General features: G+C 39.4%; 1 protein-coding gene across 2 annotated transcripts in view; it reads right to left on the reverse strand.

The window, feature by feature from the left end:
* Positions 1–17,123: 17,123 nt before the first annotated feature.
* The window catches only part of LOC149184582 (phosphatidate cytidylyltransferase 1-like), a 177,796-nt gene continuing 171,353 nt past the window's right edge, over positions 17,124–23,566 (reverse strand). For both annotated transcript variants that reach the window (XM_089417620.1, XM_089417619.1), the window contains 2 exons: positions 17,725–17,808; positions 17,124–17,628 (listed from right to left, as the gene is read on the reverse strand). In XM_089417620.1, the coding sequence (XP_089273746.1) occupies positions 17,741–17,808 (68 nt within the window). In that variant the 3' untranslated portion in view covers positions 17,124–17,628; positions 17,725–17,740. The remainder of the gene's footprint in view (positions 17,629–17,724; positions 17,809–23,566) is intronic.

Genomic DNA, 23,566 nt, shown 5'->3' on the forward strand with positions numbered 1-23,566 from the left:
GTAGCAGGATTGATGTGTTCTCCTGTGAGGCCTGGATTGATGTGTTCTCCATGGAAATTGTAGCAGGATTGATGTGTTCTCCTGTGAGGCCTGGATTGATGTGTTCTCCATGGCAATTGTAGCAGGATTGATGTGTTCTCCTGTGAGGACAGGATTGATTAGTTCTCCTGTCGAGGCATCCTACCCATGCAGTCTGGGACTCATGGGAAGTACCTCTCATTTGATCAATGAGCAGGGAAATGAAGTTAGGGACCATAGTAGTACCGATGGACGCATCGTTGTAACTACCGTACTCCCTATGCTAGGATGACCTCCATTGATCTGGGATCAATGATACTGGTCTGGGACCAGTGGTAGGAGTTGTACCATACTATGACGCTGACTTCAGGTCGGTTGAGACTGGTCTGGGATCAGTGGTACATACTCTGAGACTGACTTTGAGTCAGTGGAGGATGATATTGGTCTGGGACCATTGGAGTTGTACTCACTATGACGTTGACTTTGGGTTGGTTGAGACTGGTCTGGGACCAATGGTACATACTCTGAGACTGACTTTGAGTCAGTATGATACATCCTCGATCATTTCTTCTTCTTCATAATTCGGACAAAAGAGCAGAACAGAACAATGCAAGAGCAGAGCAGAACAGAGCAAAACAGTACAGATCAGTGCAGGCAAAACAAGACAAAGTAGAACAGGCAGAATAGAGCAGAGCAGGGCAAGGGTCAGGCTGTACAAGGCAATGCATTTGATGGATGAATAGTAACGACCGATAGACAGATTGCAGATGAAGTTTTCCATGGTTGAGAGGGAGTGTTAAAATTGGCAACCAGGGAAAAACTTCATGTGGGTCATCTTATTCATGGCTAATAATATTTTTACTAGATTCCTCTCGTCGAGAGGTGTAGGATTGATATAAAGATCATCCAATTCCGATAAGTATTCGTGGAGATATGAATTTATTTTGATTATGGAATTATTATCAAGCCAACCTACAACTCATGTAGGCTCAGAAGCCCAACAGTCGCATCTATTCACCCACCAACGTTGTTTATAAATATAAGAGGAATTTTCCTCATTTGGACTCACTCATCTCATCACATCTCTCTCTCTCTACTGCGCAGATATGAGTCTCTTCTCTACTGCGCTGAAATGGGTTGAAACTGAAGCTACAACTGCAGAAGTAAAGATTGACTTGCATGGCCTAGAATATCTCCTCTTTGGAACTGCGTCGTAGGTTCATCTGAACCTCCTTTGAAAGCCGCAACTTTTGGTGGTGGAATGAAGTCAATCCGACGAACGGTTTGCAAGATATCAACTGCCCTAGTTTGAAGCCGGAAACTGCTGAAACTGAAGCTGCAACTGCAGAAGTAAAGATTGACTTGCGTGGCCTAGAAGATCTCCTCATCTCAACTGCGTTGTAGGTTCATCTGAAACTCCTCTGGAAGCCGAAACTTTTGGTGGTGGAATGAAGTCAATCCGACTGTCGGTTTGTGAGATATGGTCTGCCCTAGTTTGATAATGAAACCGCTAATGTTGATGCTACTGATCTAGGGTTTGCTACTGCTGATATGAATCAGATTTATTGTACTATTTCTCTCTGCTGAATTATTGAAGATAAAATAAGATTTGATCAAAGGGTTTCCCCACACATTGTGGGGTTTGTCCCTGGCTAGCCGCCACATCTTGTGTCTCTTGTCTTGGCTTGTTTTCTGTCGATCGTTTAATGTTCTATCTGCACTTTACTTTATGTACATGTGATTACTAATCGGTGGAATATAATAAGAAAAAGAAGTAAACTTTTATAAGCATAGAACATACCATAACTTAACACGATTGCAGGATTTTCACGATGTTGCAATTGCGGGAGTTCGAAAAGTTGTGATTGCGATTAATAACGTGGCATGTGGGACCTCCATGTGGGCCTTGGATGACTATTAAAAAGGGCCTCTTCGATATATTTTGTAATAAGCAACCACATACAATAAGTCGTCTACTCCTCCCAATGAATGTGTCTTTACGGTCATTAGTGAAACCCATACAAATATAAGTTAAGACGCCTCATTTCTGGCAATCGATCTCGGGCATTGAATATCAAAAGGAAGTAACAGTTCACAACTCGTGAACTCAAAGAAGTCGAAGGACGAGCGAAAAAAAAGAAACAGAGGAAAGGAAGTCAAAGGTCGATCAGAAGAGAAATATACAGGAGCATTAAGAGTTGAAGAACGAAGAAAGTCGAGATTCATTGCGCATAGGGTCATTCATACAACTCAAACATGTGTTTGACAATAATTCAAATAACAGTTCAAAAAGGACGTTTTGCGGATCTAAGAAGATTATCTGAGTGTGAACAGGGTTGTCTCTAATTGAATGCACAACCTGAAGTCGCGACAGCCACTCCTTTGAAGCAGTTACTCTTGAAGCGTCATTCCTAAAGTAGTTACTAGAACAGAGGATTGAAACAGAGAGTTGTTTTTTGTGTAGAGCCCAGTGCACTTCATTGTAGACACATTAAAGTTGTGTGAAGACTATTGAGGACCATGATGTAATAGTCATCATGATGTGACTTGGAAATTTCATTTGGGTAAATATGAAAATCAACGGTGACACCTTCTATGAGACAAGTTTGTCATTGATGATGTAGCATGGAGACTACAGTGAAACTATAGATTGACAGAACACAGTGAAGAAGATTTTGGGAGCAGTGTAATACAATCAAAACATTTCTTGACAAAGCAAAAGATAAGGTCAGAGCCCTTTGTTGGAATATTAATTTCAATTGTCGTGCAGCTGCAAAACCGCGAGTACACCCTCCCCGCACCGCTTTTGCTGAAAGATGGTTTTTCCTCAAATGGCAGCGATAACACCAAGCAACAGACACGTGGACAGTAGTTTTTCCAAAGCAGTTTTCCCCAGAGCATAAACTTCAACAGATAGAGCCGTGTGATATGGATGGGCAGCTATCCAATTGAATGTACAGGCCTGCAGCAAATGAATTTGACGTAAAGTAAAAGTTTTTGTCTGACCACCATTTCAGTGAAGTAATTGATGTATTTACTCCGGTTGGTAAACGTTGGTAAAAATAGTAAACACCAGGTTTTATTGCAGACATGGGGAATGTACCGCAACATCCAGAAATTTCAGGAAATTAAACTTATTTGTCTGCCGCTCCATACCTTGTTTTAATTTCTAGTCCTGTCATAAAAAAAACATTTAAGTAGTTTTTCTGGTGTGTTGTTTTAATGTAATGAGCAGCAGTGCAAGCTCATATGAATGAAGCTTTTATGCACAGTAGTGCAGGGACAGAAATGAAATGTAAGAGAAGTGCAGCAGCGCGATAGCAAGAAGAAGAAGAAATTTCTCTTACAGCAGTGTGAATGGAAGTGAAGCGCAGCTGAGCGCAAATGAAAAAGAGGGCAAAATGCAGCAGAGCGTGAATGTCCAGTTTTTATCAATGGAATGCAAAGAGAAACTCGCCGCAGCGAATGTAAGGAGAATTCTTCCAGCATGTTGAATGTAATACACACAGCAGTGTGGATGCAATGCAAAGAATACGCAGCAGCGTAGAATTGCATATGTAAGGGAAGCACGCAGCAGCGTGAAGTTTGTTTTTTGTTGAACTTGTAATGTGTGAAAAATGCAGCAGCGCGAGTTTTTTGTTGTTTTGTTGAGAAAACAAAAGGCAATACACAGCAGCGCGTATGTGCTAAGTGAATGTAATTTTTTGTTGAAAGACAAAGTCTGTAATGCACAGCAGTGCAGAGATATTACAGCGTGAGCGCCATTGTGAAGAGCAGCGCGAATGAAGAGATTTTTACACACAGCAGTGTAAAGGTTCAAAACAGAGATAGAGTATTTTGCTTGTTTGTAATGCACAGCAGTGTCAATTTGCAGGTAGAGACAGATTGAAGTGCCTCTTAAGCAGGCATGTTGGAATCCCTCTGTTAAGAGGAAGATGCTATCTGTGTGGAACTAAAGCGTTCCTTGGAGAATCCCTCTGTTAAGAGGAAGATGCTATTTGTGTGGAACAGAAGCGTTCCTTGGAGAATCCCTCTGTTAAGAGGAAGATGCTTTTGTAACAATGGTTGTGAAATCCCTATGTGTGAGGAAGATGTTTTTTTTTGTAACAGTTGGTTTATTGTTAATGAATACAAGTTTTTTTTTTGTGTTGCTGAAACACCATAATCAGAAAATAGTTTCTCGGCGTCAAAAAAGAGTGTCGTTGAAACACCAGTTTCAGCGTTGCTGAAACACCGTTGTTGAAACACTGCATTCAGCGATTGACGAAACTGCGTTGTTGAAACACCGTATTCCGTAAATGATTTTTATTTCCACTGTGTTAAAACAGAGCATTGTTCTGTTCAGTGTTTGATCCTGTGGCAAAACAGAGTATTACTCTCTATTCAGTTTCATTTTGTTTTGGAATTTATCAGAAAATTCCCAACACCCTTGGGATTGGTGCCTCAGAATTGGAAGGATTGGTGTCCTTGGAGTTGGTGCTCCTAAATCCAAGGTTGGTGCCTTGACTATATAGGGTCGAAGCCCTTGGGGTTGGTGCCTCAGAATTGAAGGATTGGTGTCCTTGGAGTTGGTGCTCTTAAATTCAAGGTTGGTGCCTTGACAAGATAGGGTCAGAGCCCTAGAGGCTGGAGCCTCACAAAAGACCAAGTTGGTGCTTGGCAACAGGGTGGACCCTGGAGATTGAAGATCGGTGTCTTCATCAAGGGTTGGAAACCTATATATATTGTACTTGATTCATTATAAAGATTATATTAATAGAAGCATTTATTCCTATTGCTCATTTTATGTTCTAAATATAATTGATTTAACTGGTAAAAGTAACAATTGAAAAGAAATAAGGATTCACCCCCCCCCCCCCTCTCAATATTTCCAACAAGAAATGTATGAATAAATAAAGGAAGAGATCATGAAAAATGCAACTATGGAGAAGGAAATCAAACATCCAAGGACTAAAAGATTCGACTATGGTATCTCCATGGGAAAGATATGAAGATCTTGAGAAAGTCTGAAAAAGAAAGTGACCCTTGGCATTGTATATCTTTTTGGAGATGTGTGAATATATGTGCAAGATGTTGATGCAAGCAAGGAGATGTCATGGTGAAAGACCATCACAAAGGTAATTTTGATTTATTGATTCATTTTCTATTTTTGAACAATACCTGGATGGGTTAATGCAAGGCTACCAAAGGAAGAGTTGTAGATGTCATCTACAACTGATACTCATGTGGTAGGATGAAAGATACTAAAGCAAACATGATATAAAGAAGGTAGCAAGGTATGAAGGAAGGCCAAATATGGACTAATGGGTCACTTTCCAATTGAATAAAGTATGCCATGGTCGGCATGATTCATGAATGAAAGTGATGGATGGTTTGTGCCCTACGAAGAAGACCCAAAAGATGTAGGCTTCATAACAAAGAAGAAATTCATGACATCGAAAAAGGAAGTTCTACAAGCAACAAAATGTCCCATAATCTCCACCAAAGAAGAAAGAGTTGTTGCTGAAAATAGGTCCCTAATTAAGAGGGAGCCTGAAAGAAAGTTTCTAGCTTGGTAGAAACTTGGAAGCAAGTCCCTATGCTAAGAGGGAGCTTGGGTACATTCCTTTTATAGGAATGGGTACATTCCTTCACTGTAATGGGCATATCCTTCCTAATTGAGAAGGAGAGATAGACACATCATTCTTGTCTTCAGCTGGGAGGATAAAATGGAGGATTGGGTAAGCATCTGGCATCCAATGCTCTTTGAGGATGTGATAGGGCATCCAAGATAAGAGCAGTCGTAGAGGACCGATATTCTTTGAGCACTGGGAATCCAAGATAAGAATAGTCCTGATGGAACATACTCCAAGTGAACCTAGGTGGGGTATGTTCTGACAGACAATGACGAAGGTGTCTATAAATCATTGGTCCCGCCAGCATTGTGCTCTGATCTTGTGGAGAGATAGAGTTGTTAGTCAAGGCCTTGCTATGTGACAATGTTGGATGATATGATGTTATACAAATGGGTTGCCAATCTGACTTTCTTATGAGAATTCTTCAAATTGAGAATGTCCAAGTACCTTATATGGATTACGAATACCTCCCTCGTTAAGAAGGAGTTTTTAAATATGTAACTAGGTTCGGTCTTCATAATGACGTGTAATCATGATTTTATGTAAATTAATATAAAGGCAAAAAATAAAATTATTTTTGCTCGAGTCATGGGATTCATGCTCAAACAATTTTGTTTTTATAAATGAAGCTCCCATTTTGAGCTATTAGGTTTGGTCATTAAGTCATAAAGTCTATTGAGTCAATGTCATGTATTGAAGACCCATTTGGGCATGTTACATATTGTAAAAGGAGAATTTATTTGAGTCATAAACCCTCCAAGGCCTTGTCACAAGTACTCCATCTAGTCGGCCTTCAAAAGGAGATGAAGATCATTAGAAAAGAGGATGTCAGCCTACACACTTGCTCAAGTTGGCTTATTTCTTAGGCAAGTTATTATATTGTTAAAGTTGGCAACCAGGGCAAAACTTCATGTGGGTCATCTTATTCATGGCTGATAATATTTTTATTAGATTCCTTTCGTCGAGAGGTGTAGGATTGATATAAAGATCATCCGATTCCGATAAGTATTCATGAGATATGAATTTATTTTGATTATGGAATTATTATCAAGCCGACCTACAGCTCATGTAGGCTCAGAAGCCCTACAGTCGCATCTATTCACCCACCAACGTTGTGTATAAATATAAGAGGACTTTTCCTCATTTGGACTCACTCATCTCATCACATCTCTCTCTCTACTACGCAGAAATGAGTCTCTTCTCTACTGCGCTGAAATGGGTCTCTCTCTCACACATGTGAAGCCAGAAGCTGTTGAATTTGAAGCTGCAACTGCAGAAGTAAAGATTGACTTGCATGGCCTAGAAGATCTCCTCTTTGGAACTGCGTTGTAGGTTCATTTGAACCTCCTCTGAAAGCCGCAACTTTTGGTGGTGGAATGAAATCAATCCGATGAACGGTTTGCAAGATATCGATTGCCCTAGTTTGAAGTCGAAACTGCTGAAACTGAAGCTGCAACTGCAGAAGTAAAGATTGACTTGTGTGGCCTAGAAGATATCCTCTTTGGAACTACGTTGTAAATTCATCTGAACCTCCTCTGAAATCCGCAACTTTTGGTGGTGGAATGAAGTCAATCCGATGAACGGTTTGCAAGATATCGACTGCCCTAATTTGAAGCCGAAACTGCTGAAACTGAAGCTGCAACTGCAGAAGTAAATATTGACTTGCGTGGCCTAGAGGATCTCCTCTTTGGAACTGCACTGTAGGTTCATCTGAACCTCCTCTGAAAGCCGCAACTTTTGGTGGTGGAATGAATTCAATCCGATGAACGGTTTGCAAGATATCGACTGCCCTAGTTTGAAGCCGACACTGCTGAAACTGAAGCTGCAACTGCAGAAGTAAAGATTGACTTGCGTGGCCTAGAATATCTCCTCTTTGGAACTGTGTTGTAGGTTCATCTGAACCTCCTCTGAAAGCCGCAGCTTTTGGTGGTGGAATGAAATCAATCTGACGAATGATTTGCAAGATATCGTCTGCCCTAGTTTGATAATGAAGCCGCTAATGTTAATGTTATTGATCTAGGGTTTGCTACTGCTGATATGAATCAGATTTATTGTATTATTTCTCTCTGCTGAATTATTGAAGATAAAAGAAGATTTGATCAAAGGGTTTCTCCACACATTGTGGGGTTTGTCCCTGGCTAGCGGCCACATCTTGTGTCTCTTGTCTTGGCTTGTTTTCTGTCGATCGTTTAATGTTCTATCTGCACTTTACTTTATGTACGTGTGATTGCTAATCTTTGGAATATAATAAGGAAAAGAAGTAAATTGTTATAAGCATAGAACATACCATACCATAACTTAACATGGAATCAGAGCTGAGGTGAAAACAAAGCCCGAGCAAGAGCAAGAGCAATCATCGAAGAGAATATTGACAAGGCTATCCTAAAAGAACTATGGGGTCCTCAACACTCTTTCATGTTGAAGACAAGCTCCGTGAGAAAGTTGACTATCACAGATGGAAGATGTCTATCGATCTAACCCTTGAGAATCAAGGAGTGTTGGATCATGTGAGAGGCAATATTGTTGAGCCTCCATCAAATGCATCCGCTGCTGCCTGGAACAAATGAAAAAATGGAGAAGTCAAAACAATAGAAGATCATCCGGGACTCTATCGACAAGCACTTGGTGGCCTACATCTCTGAACTGGACACCTCCAAGGAAATCTACGATAGACTAGTGAGTTTATTTAAATTTAATGATACAAATCAAGTTTTGTTTCTTAGAAATAAGCTGAGGGAAATCAAGAAGGGTAAAGATGAAAGTATGCAAGCATACTTCTTAAGAATCACAGAGATCAAGAACGATCTCCTATCTATTGGGGAAACTATTACTGACAGAGAAATGGCATTCACAACTCTTGGAGGATTGCCATTTGAATGGTATGTGTTTAGGACTACTCTTTTGAACTATAATGTAATTCCTGGTTTCGAGGAATTAATGGCTAGATGCATTCAAGAAGAAACAAGGGAAGAAGTGCAAGAAATGCCCATGCCTAAAGGTCCTCTTGCTGCCTTTTCTTCTCATGCAAAGAAAAGAAATAATTCCGGGACTAAATCAAAAGGAAAGGCTGGACCTAAGGCTAGAAGAAAATGACGATGTTACATTTGCGATAAAGCAAGTCACTATGTATGAGATCATGGACATAAAGGGCAACATGAGATCATGGACATATAGGATAGCATGATGATGATGCACACTAGTTTGAGCAGCATTATGATGGATAAAATCATGGACATGGGCAGCATGATGATAATCATGATTAGAGAAGCATGGTACAGTATGCAGTGGTGCAACTCGAAATCCCTCTGATGGCAATCAAAGGAATGACAAATTCAACAGCAAAGGTAAGAGGAGAGCTGGGAATCAAGGAAGAGGACAAGCATTCAAGAAGGCTAGAAATTCTAGGATGTATTAAATGCACCTGACCTCAGAAGGAACTTAGTGTCCATCTTGGCAATGGAAGACAGAGGCTACAAGGTAACCTTCAGCAATGGCAAGGTATATATATGGAAAAATAATGTTAAAGATGCCTTTACTCTTGGGTTTAGTGTTGATTCATCATATCAGGTCGATGGAAGTCCGCTAGGTGTCATGTCTTGTGACACAACTCTTTAGTCCGAACTTTGGCATCGGAGGTTTGCCCACCTTCATTACAAAGCTCTACCCGATGTAAGACAGATGGTAACAGGGATGCCCGAATTCCAAGTAGAGAAAGAATGTGTATGTCCGGGATGTGCCAAAGGAAAGCTCAAAAGGGGACCATTCCCCTCAAGCCAAAGCAAGACCTCCGATATATTACAATTGGTTTACTCAGGCATACCTGAGGTTGGCATTAAGAGGGAGACTACTACACCACATACTCCTGAGCAGAATGGTGTGGTGGGAAGGAAGAACCACACGATGATGGAAGTTGTCCAGGCCATGCTACATGATCAAAGACTTCCAAAGTTTCTATGGGCTGAAATTACAATCACCGTCGTATTTGTACAAAATCGATGCCCTCATCAAGCATTGGGTTCCTAAACTCCTGAAGAAATGTTCACCACCGGTTAAAGGGAAGTCGTGATTAGTCATGATGTCACCTTTGACAAAGATATGGCTCTCAGCAAGGTGGACAATCTGCTGACTTTGAGTAGCTCTCAAGAAGCCGACACTAGGGAACCGAAAGAAAAGGATGATGAATCAATGCCTGATGTAGAAGAACCCATGGATCGGATTGATCCTCATCCACATGAGCCTTCCTCTTCTAGGAAGAGACCTTCATGGCTTAGGGGGATACTTGATGATGCTGAAGGACATGCTGCACCCTGAGGAACCTTCCATCAAAGTAAGAAACTTAACAAGTATCAGGGATACCTGACCATCATGAGCACGATCATACAAAATGAACCTTCATCATCCTCCGATGTCATCAAGCATTAACTATGGAAGGATGCTATGACCATAGAATATGAGTCTATTATGGAGAATGATGTCTGGGAAGTAGTTCCCAGACCCTAGACAAGACAATTGTTACTTCAAATTGGCTTTACAAGATAAAGCATGCAGCAAATGGAAGTATGGAAAAGTATAAGGTTCATTTTGTTGCTCGTGGTTTATCCCAGAAGGGAGGTATAGACTATGATATTTGAACCTGTTGCCAGATATACGACCATCTGCTTGATCATAGCCCTTGTGGCTTCACAAGGATGCAACCTACATCAAATGGATGTTAAGACCGCGTTCTTGCATGGTTCTATCAAAGAAGAGGTCTATGTGGAGCAACCTGAAGGATTTGAGATTTATGATTGAAAATGTCATGTATGCAGGTTGAAGAAAGCTCTCTATGGGCTGAAGTAAGCACCCCGAGCATGGTATGAGAGGATCGATAGCTACTTGATGAAGCTGGGATTCACGAGGAGTGAAGCTGATCCTAACCTTTACTTTAAGGTTGAATATGGCAAGCCTCTCATACTGGTGTTGTATGTGGATGACCTCTTTCTAACAGGTGCAAACCCTCTCATTCACAAATGTAAGAGGGAGATGGCTTCTAAATTTGAAATGAAGGACCAAGGACTTGAAGTGTGGCAGAAGCCAAGGGAAATTTTCCTATCTCAAGGAAAATATGTGGTAAATATATTGGAAAGATTCGGTATGATGGACTGCAAGCCTGTGACTACCTCGAGGATCTTAACTTTTAGAAGTTATATGGTAGTGATGTCAAAAACTCATTTGCATTGATGTTCTTGGTGAACCGCCATCCGAACATATGTTTTGCAGTTAGCATTGTGAGCTCATATTTGGTTGAGCCTCACTGGATTGATGCCAGGAAACTTCTGAGATGTCTTCAGGACACAATCTCTCATGGATTAAGATACACTGCCGGAGATGTGAGACTACTTGGATATACTGATGTTGATTGGGCAGGCAGTGTGGTGGACCGTAAGAGCACTTCCGGGTACTGTTTCACCTTGGGATCTGCTTCGATATCCTGGATGAGCAGGAAGTAGAAGTCGGTGGCTTTGAGCACCGCCGAAGCAACATATATTGTTGCTAGCATAACCTCGTGTGAGGTAGTCTGGTTGCGAAAGCTCTTCAGTGAGCTATTTGGATTTACATTGGATACCACTGTGATTCTCTGTAACAACCAGAGGTGGGATTCGATTATTGAGGAATCCCGTATTCGTCAATTTCTCCAGCAGATAGACATCATCTGGGATATGGTAAGTCGATGAGCAAGGAAGCTCCATCACATTAAGATGATGTACAGGTTGATACACCTTGTCAAAGCCCCGAGGAAAGATCTAATCTGTGATTTTCCCAAACGACTTGGAGTCGGCAAGATACCCTTGTACAAGGGTCCTGCATGTTGCATACATTGAGCTCTGGGAGCTCTGAGAGCTTGCGGTTCCTACTGGAGCAACATATGACCACAGGGTGACTCACCCTCCCCTGGTGGTGCACACTGGAACAAGATGATTCGCTTTCTTGTGGGACAAGATGATTTGCTCTCTTGTGGAACAGGATAATTCGCTCTCCTATGTAGCAGGATGATTAATTCTCCTGTGAGGCCTGGATTGATGTGTTATCCATGGCAGCCTGGATTGATGTGTTCTCCATGGCGATTGTAGCAGGATTGATGTGTTCTCCTGTGAGGAGAGGCTTGATTAGTTCTCCTGTCGAGGCATCCTACCCATGCAGTCTGGGACTCATGGGAAGTACCTCTCATCTCATCAATGAGCAGGAAATGAAGTTAGGGACCATAGTAGTACCGATGGACGCATCGTTGTAACTACCGTACTCCCTACGCTAGGATGACCTCCATTGATCTGGGATCAATGATACTGGTCTGGGACCAGTGGTAGGAGTTGTACCATACTATGACGCTGACTTCGGGTCGGTTGAGACTGGTGTGGGACTAGTGGTACATACTCCGAGACTGACTTCGTGTCAGTGCAGTACTGGTCTGGGACCAGTGAGAGTGGTACATACTATGACGCTGACTTCGGGTCGGTTGAGACTGGTCTGGGACCAGTGGTACACTCTCTGAGACTGCGATACTGGTCTTTGACCAGTGGTAGGAGTTGTACCATACTATGACGCTGACTTCGGGTCGGTTGAGACTGGTCTGGGACCAGTGGTACATACTCCGAGACTGACTTCGTGTCAGTGCAGTACTGGCCTGGGACCAGTGAGAGTGGTACATACTATGATGCTAACTTCGGGTCAGTTGAGACTGGTCTGGGACCAGTGGTACGCTCTCTGAAACTGCGACACTGGTTTGGGACTAGTGATAGGAGTGGTACTTACTATGAAGCTGACTTCGGGTCGGCTGAGACTGGTCTGGGACCAGTGGTACGCACTCTGACTTCGGGTCGGCTGAGACTGGTCTGGGACCAGTGGTACGCACTCTGAGACTGACTTTGAGTCAGTGGAGGATGATACTGGTCTAGGACCAGTGGAGTTGTACTCACTATGACGCTAACTACGGGTTGGTTGAGACTGGTTTGGGACCAGTGGTACATACTTTGAGACTGACTTTGAGTCAGTATGATACATCCTCGATCATTTCTTCTTCTTCATAATTCGGACAAAAGCATAGCAGAACAGAACAATGCAAGAGCAGAGCAGAATAGAGCAAAACAGTACAGATCAGTGCAGGGCAGAACGCAGAACAGGCAGAATAGTGCAGAGCAGGGCAAGGGTCAGGCTGTACAGGGCAGTGCATTTGATGGATGAATAGTAACGACCGATAGACAGATTGCAGATGAAGTTCTCCATGGTTGAGAGGGAGTGTTAAAATTGGCAACCAGGGCAAAACTTCATGTGGGTCATCTTATTCATGGCTGATAATATTTTTATTAGATTCCTCTCGTCGAGAGGTGTAGAATTGATTAAAGATCATCTGATTCCGATAAGTATTCATGGAGATATGAATTTATTTTGATTATGGAATTATTATCAAGCCGACCTACAACTCATGTAGGCTCAGAAGCCCAACAGTCGCATCTATTCACCCACCAACGTTGTGTATAAATATAAGAGGACTTTTCCTCATTTGGACTCACTCATCTCATCACATCTCTCTCTCTACTACGCAGAAATGAGTCTCTTCTCTACTGCGCTGAAATGGGTCTCTCTCTCACACATGTGAAGCCGGAAACTGTTGAATTTGAAGCTGCAACTACAGAAATAAAGATTGACTTGCGTGGCCTAGAAGATCTCCTCTTTGGAACTACGTTGTAGGTTCATCTGAACCTCCTCTGGAAGCCGCAACTTTTGGTGGTGGAATGAAGTCAATCCGATGAACGATTTGCAAGATATCAAATACCCTAGTTTGAAGCCGAAATTGCTGAAACTGAAGCTGCAACTGCAGAAGTAAAGATTGACTTGCGTGGCCTAGAAGATCTCCTCTTTGGAACTGCGTTGTAGGTTCATCTGAACCTCCTCTGAAAGCCGCAACTTTTGGTGGTCGAATAAAGTCAATCCGATGAACGGTTTGCAAGATATCGACTGCCCTAGTTTTAAGCCGAAACTGCTGAAACTGAAGCTGCAACTGCAGAAGTAAATATTGACTTGCGTGGCCTAGAAGATCTCCTCTTTGGAACTGCACTGTAGGTTCATCTGAACCTCCTCTGAAAGCCGCAACTTTTGGTGGTGGAATGAAGTCAATCCGATGAACGGTTTGCAAGATATCGACTGCCCTAGTTTGAAGCCGAAACTGCTGAAACTGAAGCTGCAACTGCAAAAGTAAAGATTGACTTGCGTGGCCTAGAAGATCTCCTCTTTGGAACTGCGTTGTAGGTTCATCTGAACCTCCTCTGAAAGCTGCAACTTTTGGTTGTGGAATGAAGTCAATCCGACGAATGGTTTGCAAGATATCGTCTGCCCTAGTTTGATAATGAAGCCATTAATGTTGATGCTATTGATCTAGGGTTTGCTACTGCTGATATGAATCAGATTTATTGTAATATTTCTCTCTGTTGAATTATTGAAGATAAAAGAAGATTTGATCAAAGGGTTTCCCCACACATTGTGGGGTTTGTCCTTAGCTAGCCGCCAAATCTTGTGTCTTTTGTCTTGGCTTGTTTTCTGTCGATCGTTTAATGTTCTATCTGCACTTTACTTTATGTACGTGTGATTGCTAATCTTTGGAATATCATAAGGAAAAGAAGTAAACTGTTATAAGCATAGAACATACCATAACTTAACATATATATAGAGAGGACTTGGCGTCACTTGAAGACCATTTGATCAAGCATCCAAAAACAAGAGATCAAGTGCGAGAAACACAAGAAAAGAAAGCTCATCATCATGCAAAGCAAGGAGGAGAAGATGTCGAAATAGTTTTGATTTGTATTGGGGCAGTTACCTTTCACATGTGCGAAGAAGATTGGTGTCATCTATTGCAAAGGAAGCCAAAATCATCATTGTCATCTTAGAAGACCAAATTGAGGAAGAAGGCCAGTTAATTTACAAGTTGAATTGCCAGAGTCTCCATATAAACGAAAGGAATCAAGGGATAAAATTAGTGTTGATTCCTCACATGTGCTGCAACCAAGGTTTCTACAGATGCTGAGAGTTGCAGGTCTGAGCTAATAGGCCGAAATCAGAAGGGTAACCGAGATCTAAGGTGAAGCAAGCATTTTGACTAGTGTTGACTCAAGGAAGAAGAATTCGCTCAAAGAAGCCTTGTGACCTAATCTTGGAGAGGTTAGTAGGTCAAGGGTCTTGGTCTTGGAATTCATCACTTGAAGATTCTATAAGAAGAAGAATTTGTTTGGGTTTTCCTCTCAACTTGGAGAGGTTTTGGCCCTGGCTGATCACCATCATCTTGTGTCCTATTGTCTCATTGTTCTATTGTTTTGGTAGTTGATTGATGATAGATGAACACATAATAATAATAAGCACAAGAAGAAGCTAATCAAATGAAATAAAAATACATCACGATCAGTTATCACGAAAAATCATCCTTATCCTTTTGCCCTACATTTCTCGACAACAGGGACATCAAATAAGGTCCACAATAAAAACTTGTCTAGAGACCACCTTTTACATTCCTTAAGCACTCAAACTAGCCCACTAAACTAATAAAACAACATAAAATAAAAAATAGCAATAAAATAAATTGAAAATAACACTGATAAAATTTACAGCGGTACATTTAGTGTGCCTAACTCTACAGGGACATCAAATAAAGCCCATCAATAATAAGAACGGGACATCAAATAAAGCCCATCAATAATAAGAACATCAAATAAGGTCCACCAATAAAAACTTGTCTAAAGATCACTTTCTTATAGTTCACACCGCTAAAGCACTCAAACTAGCCCACTAAACTAATAAAACAACATAAAAGAGTAAAATAATAGTAAAATAAATTGAAAAAACAATAATAAAGTTTAAATTTCATGTAAACATCTTCATTAATAAGAGAATGAAGACTTTCACAACTATTCATATTGGTTAAAACTTTCAGACGAAAACTGTATATGAATTTTCACACTTTCACAACTATTCATATTGGTTAAAAATTTCAGACGAAAACTGTTTATGAATTTTCACACGTTCACAGCTATTCATATTGGTTAAAACTTTCAGACGAAAACTGTGTATGAATTTTCACTTGTCCAACATTTCGGGTGTACACTCCACCCATCATCATTATCAAGCTTTTTAGTCCCTGATTCGATGAATCAAGCTTTTTAGTCCCTGATTCGATGAATGGAGTGTCCCCCTGAGTTGGACAAGGGGGAATTCATACACAGTTTACAATGATGAAATCTATCATTATTATCATCATGATGATATTAACAAACTTCATCATTATTATAAAACTAACAAATTTATATTACAATGATAAAATCATTATATTGACCTATAAAAAGTGGTTAAATCATCATATTAATATAAAAAATGCACTTATAAACTATTAAAGATATATATATATGCAAACCTTTATTAAAAAATGCACTTATAAACTATTAAAGATATATATATATATATATATATATGCAAACCACACAGATATATCATGCAAGCCACACATAATAGTTGCTAGTTGCCATGCTCTCATGTCATTCGACACATGACAGTTGGTAGTTCTCGTGCTTCAGGTTTCTCGTGCTTTCATGTTTGTGTTTTCTCCTCAATGCAAAAAATGGATTATAAGATTTTATGACTGAGTTGAAGCAAACTCTATGAGAACGCATGACGTTTCAGTAAAGTTTGAAATACCAAATTCTTGTCTTCTCTTCAACTAGTTTACCAGTAAATTTTTCCAAGCGAAGGAATACAGTTCATCTTTCCAGCCTGCCCTATTTGCAAAAAAAAAAAATGACTTCCCTTACCATTACAACCCCTCTGCAAAATTTGAAACATTTTTTTAGGAAAGTAAGAGATTTTTGGGACGAAATCTTTTGGACCAAACCAACGAGTCAACACGAGATCCCCACACTCAAATGGACGGCATACCTTAGATTTATGCCATACGCTGAACTTTTGGCGGGCTCTGATTCAATGAAGGTATAGATTTTATGACATAGCGGTTTCAGGGTTTTTGTTTTACATGCATCAAAGAAACAACCTCCATCTGAAGCTCGGGACTGAAAATAACTCCATGCTTATTAAGCATCTATGTTCTCACCCTGGCCTTGGAGGTCTTCACTGGCTGCTCATGAACTTTTCACCATCACATTCTAGCAGCTTATGATTTGGTTCATAACAACACAGGAGGCATATTCAAGTTGCATTTTCATGCAATAAGAATTCTAAATGGGATTCAAATGGATAAGGCCTCCACCGACTCCACTTCCATCAACTATTATTACCTCCATTACGTCTCTTCCCATGTACATTCTACACGAGCTTTCCATCCATGCTGTACTCTCCCTCTGTGAGTGAGCACATAAACTGTTGTGCTAACATGTTGAGGATTGTGCATTTTTAAATGGTAAAATTTATCTGCAGCTAAACTCTATTAATACCAAAATTATTTTGCTCACATTTCAATAATAGAATACAAATTATAAATTTTATATCCCAAAAAATAATGAAAGGAGAAGTGTTCCACAAACAAACCTAATAATATGCATTTACAAATACAAAATGCAGTAGAAGTCTGAAATTACAATGCCCATAGTGGCTCACGCCTGACCTTCATCTTGCGGCCAAATGACTTCTTGAGTAGGCACAAAACAGTTATTGGCCACAAGAAAATATTGTGTAACTGTACATTCTGGTTATAATTTCGGCAATGACAATGTTCAAGAGATTATCTTCGACAGATTATATATATCCATCCTTACAAAACCATTACTGACTCTATTTGACCATGTTACAATGTCCATGTCGAACATATCAAACCGATCACAACATGAATGACCCTGTACTAAGAATCACATCGCTAGATACTTTGTACAATCTAAGAAAGCTGATCTCGTCCCCTACTGTACAAAACCTCTCCAAGTTGTTGGTACAAACTTAACTGCTCCTCAAAAGACAAGTTTCTTACAATCTGAAAGGCATAAACATATGCTTCTTAAGCATTAGGCATTGCCACCACAAACGTCCTACCTGAAAACTCAACCAATATTAAGGTTTTAAAGTATACCTGATCCAGAAAACTCTCAACTGAGTTGCTCCGAGAGAGAATAAAAGATTGATAATAAATATAAGAAAATACCGCCATCACCATCTACAACAAAGACATCCAAACATGTTATTACACAACTCGAGAATGGATTTGCTAACAATAAGCAAAATAATCTAAATGATATTTCAACTTTCAAGAGACAAGCTTGTATAGGCATTTTAGCAGCATGTACGTTTAATTACACTGAGAGAAGCGAGGTACACTCTACAGTGCAGTATAAATGAGAAGGGTCACATCCGTGTGTGTATAATGCTCATAAACCAAAATTTAAAAATAAAAGGCTGAGCTCAGTAATGTGAAAAAAACAAACTGGCCATTAATTATCGTAATGTAACGCACACATACATGCACACACCAAGAAGGATCAAAAATCAGCTAAGCCAAAACCCTCTCAGTGCTTATGAGATCCAGGGTTAAAGACGGATCTATGCTAGTCTATTTTATCATATTTATATCTGACTCATAGTGCTTATAAAATCCAGGATTAAGATGAATTTATGCTAGTCCATTATATCATATTATCATATCTATATCTGAGGCTTAAGATGCATCTATGCTAGTTCAACACCAATGTATCAACTTTTGAGCCAACCAACACACTTGTGGGAAATGTATATAAAGGTGTGGATGGGGAGGAATATTGGATAAAAGAGATTTCCAGTAAATATCTTTTACCCATGAGGGTAAGGGTGGGCAGGGATATTAAGAAAAAGATATTAACTATTACCAATGGGGGCTGGGGTGTGGGGAAATATTGAGTAAAAGATAAAGTTGGGAGGGGGTCGGCCGATACTGAGTAAAAGATATTTATGGTTGGGAGGGGGTGGCCTGATACATGGTAAAAATATTTACGGTAAATATCGTTTACCCATAAGGGTGGGGGTGGTGGAAAATTGAAATTTTGGCTAAAAAATAGGGTTGGGGTGGGGGAAATATTGGGTAAAAAATGTTGACTTTTCAAGTGCTATTTTGACAAGCACAATTTTCTGTTTCAGATAATTACTTCCAATGATACAATTTGTTCTCTAGCACATTTCAGATCGTTAAGCAATTGTACTTCAGAGAATTTCAACCATAAATGTAGTAGGACAGTAAAGATCACAGTAAAGAAATAAAGATGCACAAGAGACAAAATTTATCTTGGGAAAACCCTTAACAGGGGAAAACCCAACAACCTTTTCTTATGAAAAACTTTCCAATTCAACAAGAGATACAATCTGATATTCCAGTCAAAGTCAAACTGACCACATCACTTTCCAAGTCAAACTTGGTCAAAGGAGAAAATCACACTTCTGTTCAGCTAGTCAAATCTCGTCAGCAGGCTGAATTTTGGCCTCTGCTGCCCCAAGTCAATTGTGGTCATAGATGCCAAATTTCAGCCTTGCAACTCCATCAGCAAAATTAGGTCAAACTGTCACAGTTGACCTGCAGTCAACCCTGGTCAAACAGGTTCAGTTAACATCCAGAATTCAGCCAAAGATTCGATCAACAGTCCAGTCAAAGATGCCAAAATATTTGCTCCAATAACTAGTCAAAGATTTGGTCAAAGCAACTCAGAAAATGCCAAGTCAACGCTGGTCAAACAGAGTAGAATAGGTTGAACTTCGCTGGTCAAAGTGTCTTCTTCCTCATTCACATGTGTGAACAGAAACCTTCTTAAACAGATCCGAATTGATGATGAGATGCCAAAATGAACAATGTTCCACTAAGTTTCTGGAACGGGAAAGGACGGGAGCAGGATACACACAAGGGGGACATATATAAGCAACCCCAAAATTCAGGGAAATTTCGGGGAAACGGGAGGGCGTCGGAATCATAAAACTTATAAAATTATTAAAAATTTAATATAAAAATAAAAAATAAAATCCAACAATATGTCAATAACTAAATAGTAAATCTTAATAATTATGAAATGTACATCCAAATTGAAATTCATCATTTCATATTAGACTATTATGAATTATCATTTTTGGATGTACATCTAAAAATAAATTGAATCCACCATTTGACATTACGCAATGTTCCATCTAAATTCATCATTTGGCATTATGCAAAGTACCTCTAAATTAAATTCATCATTTGACAATTGAAATTATGCATTGAACATCTAAAAGTAAATACATGATATAACAATGACATTATGTTGAAGTCTAAAACAATGTTATCAAAACCAGACCGGTCATCAAACTGGTGGACCCCCCAGACCAAGAACTGGTAACAAAACATGACGAAAAAACCGGTTAACCAAAAACACACAAAATATTCAACTTTTAAAGAAAAACATATACATTCATGTGCATCCATATGAATCCAAACCATTTATACACAAATATGCAAAAGTTCTCATTTATATAACATGTAAGGGTGCACATAACCAAAATAGCACCGAGTGCAATATATCTCTAAACCAAAAATGCATAAACAAACAAGCTCCGCATGGCCTCTAGCATCCTAAAAATATCATGCTGCAACAAATATGAAACAAGGAATTCTTGTTCGCTAGGAGTTACCAATCACAGACACATTGATGTGCATAAACAACTTATATATTTTATTATTCAATATTAGATGATGATTTACAAGTCCTTGGGTGGTTCTCCTTTATAGGAGTTGACTAGCTGCAAGGGTTAAAGAACATGTCTTTTGACATAAGTGCCCTTTCATAATTAATGGGCAACTAATTTAATTAATTTAATATTTACTTATTATTATTTTATTATTTAATATATATATATAATTTATGAATATTTTATTCATAACATTGCCTCTCCCTTAAAATGCTTTGTCCTCAAAGCATAGGCAATGTTGGGTGTTGTTGGCGAAAACATTTTGTCTCCCATGATGAGTCTTCTTCTGGTAGTTTTTTCCATTTGATAAGGTATTCTTTAATAGTCTTGGATCGTAGTACCTTCTCTCTGGTAGCGAGTATGCCTTCAGGTTCTAATATGATCCTTCCTTCTTCGTCAGTCTCAGGTATCTCTGTTTGAGCTGTTTGATTTTGACCCAGTACCTTTTTGAGGCTTGATACATGAAATGTGTTGTGAATTCGACAATGGTAATACTTAGGAGATAACTTATTTTTCCCTTGTTGTTTTAATGATAACTGCTTATAGGGTTGAAGTCTGACGAAAACCCAATCTCCTTCTTCAAATTCTCTTTCTGTGCGGTGTTGGTCGGCTTGTTGCTTCATTCTATTGCATGCCATTGTTAAATTTTCTTTTAACAAGTTAATAATTCTTTGGCTTTCTTCTAAGTGGTTATTTACTGCTTGAACCTTAGAATTATGCAGCGCAAAATCCTTCCACCTGGGTGGTTCATAGCCATATAGGGCTTGGAAAGGAGTCATTTTAGTTGAAGTATGATAGGTGGTATTGTACCACCATTCTGCCAGGTTTAGCCACTGAGACCATTTGTTTTGTTTGTCGGTGACAAAACAACGGAGATATGTTTCCAAACATTTATTTACAACTTCAGTTTGACCATTTGTCTGGAGGTGATAAGCCAAAATCATGTTGAGAAATATTCCTGCTTGGTGGCAGAAATCTTTCCAAAATTTGCCTTTAAATTTTGCGTCTCTATCACTGACAATAACCTTGGGAAAACCATGTAGTTTGTAAATGTTTTTACAAAACACTTCCGCAATTTGCTTGGTTGTGTCAGTTTTTTTACTGCCATGAAGTGGGCATATTTGGTGAGTCTGTCTACTACGACAAATATCTTGTCCTTACCATCAGACATAGGTAGTCCTTCAATGAAATCCATCGAGATTTCCTCCCATTTTTTATTTGGAATATGTAATGGGTGTAGTAAACCAGGAGTTGGAATATTTTCACCCTTATTTCTCTGACAAACATCACATTCCGCGACATATTTTTGGATTTCCTTACTCATACCTTCCAGTAGAACGATTGTCGAATGTTGTAGTAGGTTTTGAAGAATCCAACATGCCCAGCTACTGGAGAACTATGAGATTCTTTTAGAATTTTCATTCTAAATTTGGATGATGGAGTTAGATAAATTCTACCTTTGTACCATAATATGTCATTTTTCCATTCAAAGTTGGCATATTGACTGATATTTTCAATCATAGCACCACAGTCCAAATCCTTGGCATACTCAGCTTGTATTTCGTCTAACCAGTCAGGAACAATTACCAAGGCGGCGCATGTTGTGTTATCATCATCTTTTCGTGAGAGTGCATCAGCTAGGACATTTTCCTTTCCCTTTTTGTGCAATATTTCCAAGTCGAATGTCGAAAGTTTCTCCATCCACTTTTGTTGTTCAGTTGATAATGTTTTTTGTTAAAGTAGGAATTGAAGACTATTGTGATGGTTTGAATTGAGAACTTACTTCTGAGCATGTACTGTCGCCATTTACTTAATGCATGTATGATGGCAAGCATTTATTTTTGGTAAGTTGACTTCAAGCTTTCTTGTTTGTTAAGCTTCCGGCTCTCGAAGGTTATAGGATGGTTGACCTGCATTAACACTGCTCCAATTCCAAATCTTGAAGCATCACATTCGACTACGAATGGTTTGTAGAAATCTGGAGTTGCCAATACCGGTGTGGTTGACATTACTTTTTTTAGATTCTCGAAGCATTCGTCTGCTTGGTTATTCCATTGGAAAGCATTCCTTTTTAACAAGTTTGTCAGTGGCGCAGTCAAATGTGCATAGTTCTTTATGAACCCTCTATAATACCCAGTTAAACCTAGAAATCCTCTTAGTTTTAAAATGTTCTTGGGTTCTGGCCATTCTTTAATCACTTTAATTTTGCTAGCATTAGGGGAATTTTGAGGTCTAAAATGGGCCTCATAAGAAAAATGTACAACCAAAATAAACGCTTTAAGAACCAATAGGATTCAAGATGATGATGTCAACCATGGGGGGTGATTCACCAATTTTGGAGTAAAAAAGTAAAAAGATTAAAAAATAATAAAACAATTTTTCAACTCGTATTTCCAACTTATCTCCCTAAGGTTTTACTCAAATTTCGAGCGGGAGTACTCGTTGGATGCAAAATTTAATTCATCATCCAATGAGTACCCATGTTGCATACTTTCGATGGACCCTGCTACACGATCACGTTTTTTCATGTATTTCTCATTTTTCGTGTAGCAGGGTCCATCAAAAGTATGCAACATGGGAACTCCTTGGATGAGGAATCAAATTATGCAGCCAACGAGTGTTGTCGCTCGAAATTTGAGTAAACCCATAGGGAGTTAAGTTGAAAATACGAGTTGAAAAAAATGGTTTTTCTTTTTTCCCTCTAAAATTTGATGATGTAATCTAATCTTATTTTATTATTTCCACTATTATTTTATAATTTCCTTAAGAGGTCCATTTTAGACCTCAAAACTCCCCTAATGGATCCGCATTGACTCCTTTTTTGGATATGATGTGTCCCAAGTATTCAACTTCCTTCTGCCCAAAGGTACATTTTGATAACTTTGCATAAAATTGATTCTTCTTTAATACGAAAAGTACTTCTTCTAGATGCTTGAGGTGCTCCTTCCACGTTTTTTTGTAGACGAGGATATCGTCAAAGAAGACCAATACGAATTTTCGCAAGTATGGATGGAACAGTTCATTTATTGTTGCCTAGAAGGTGGCTGGTGCATTTGTTAAACCAAATGGCATTACCTTAAACTCGTAGTGCCCTTCATGAGTTCTGAACGCAGTCTTCTCGACGTCTTCTAATCTTACTTGAATTTGATAATAGCCTGACCTCAAATCTAATTTTGAAAAATATTATGCACCATGGAGTTCGTCTAGTAACTCATCACTAAATGGAATGGGGA

The sequence above is a fragment of the Pinus tabuliformis genome, chromosome 3_2 (genome assembly GCF_031772625.1).
Source record: "Pinus tabuliformis cultivar Carrire ecotype Pingquan chromosome 3_2, CPIR1, whole genome shotgun sequence".
Taxonomy (NCBI): Eukaryota; Viridiplantae; Streptophyta; class Pinopsida; order Pinales; family Pinaceae; genus Pinus; species Pinus tabuliformis.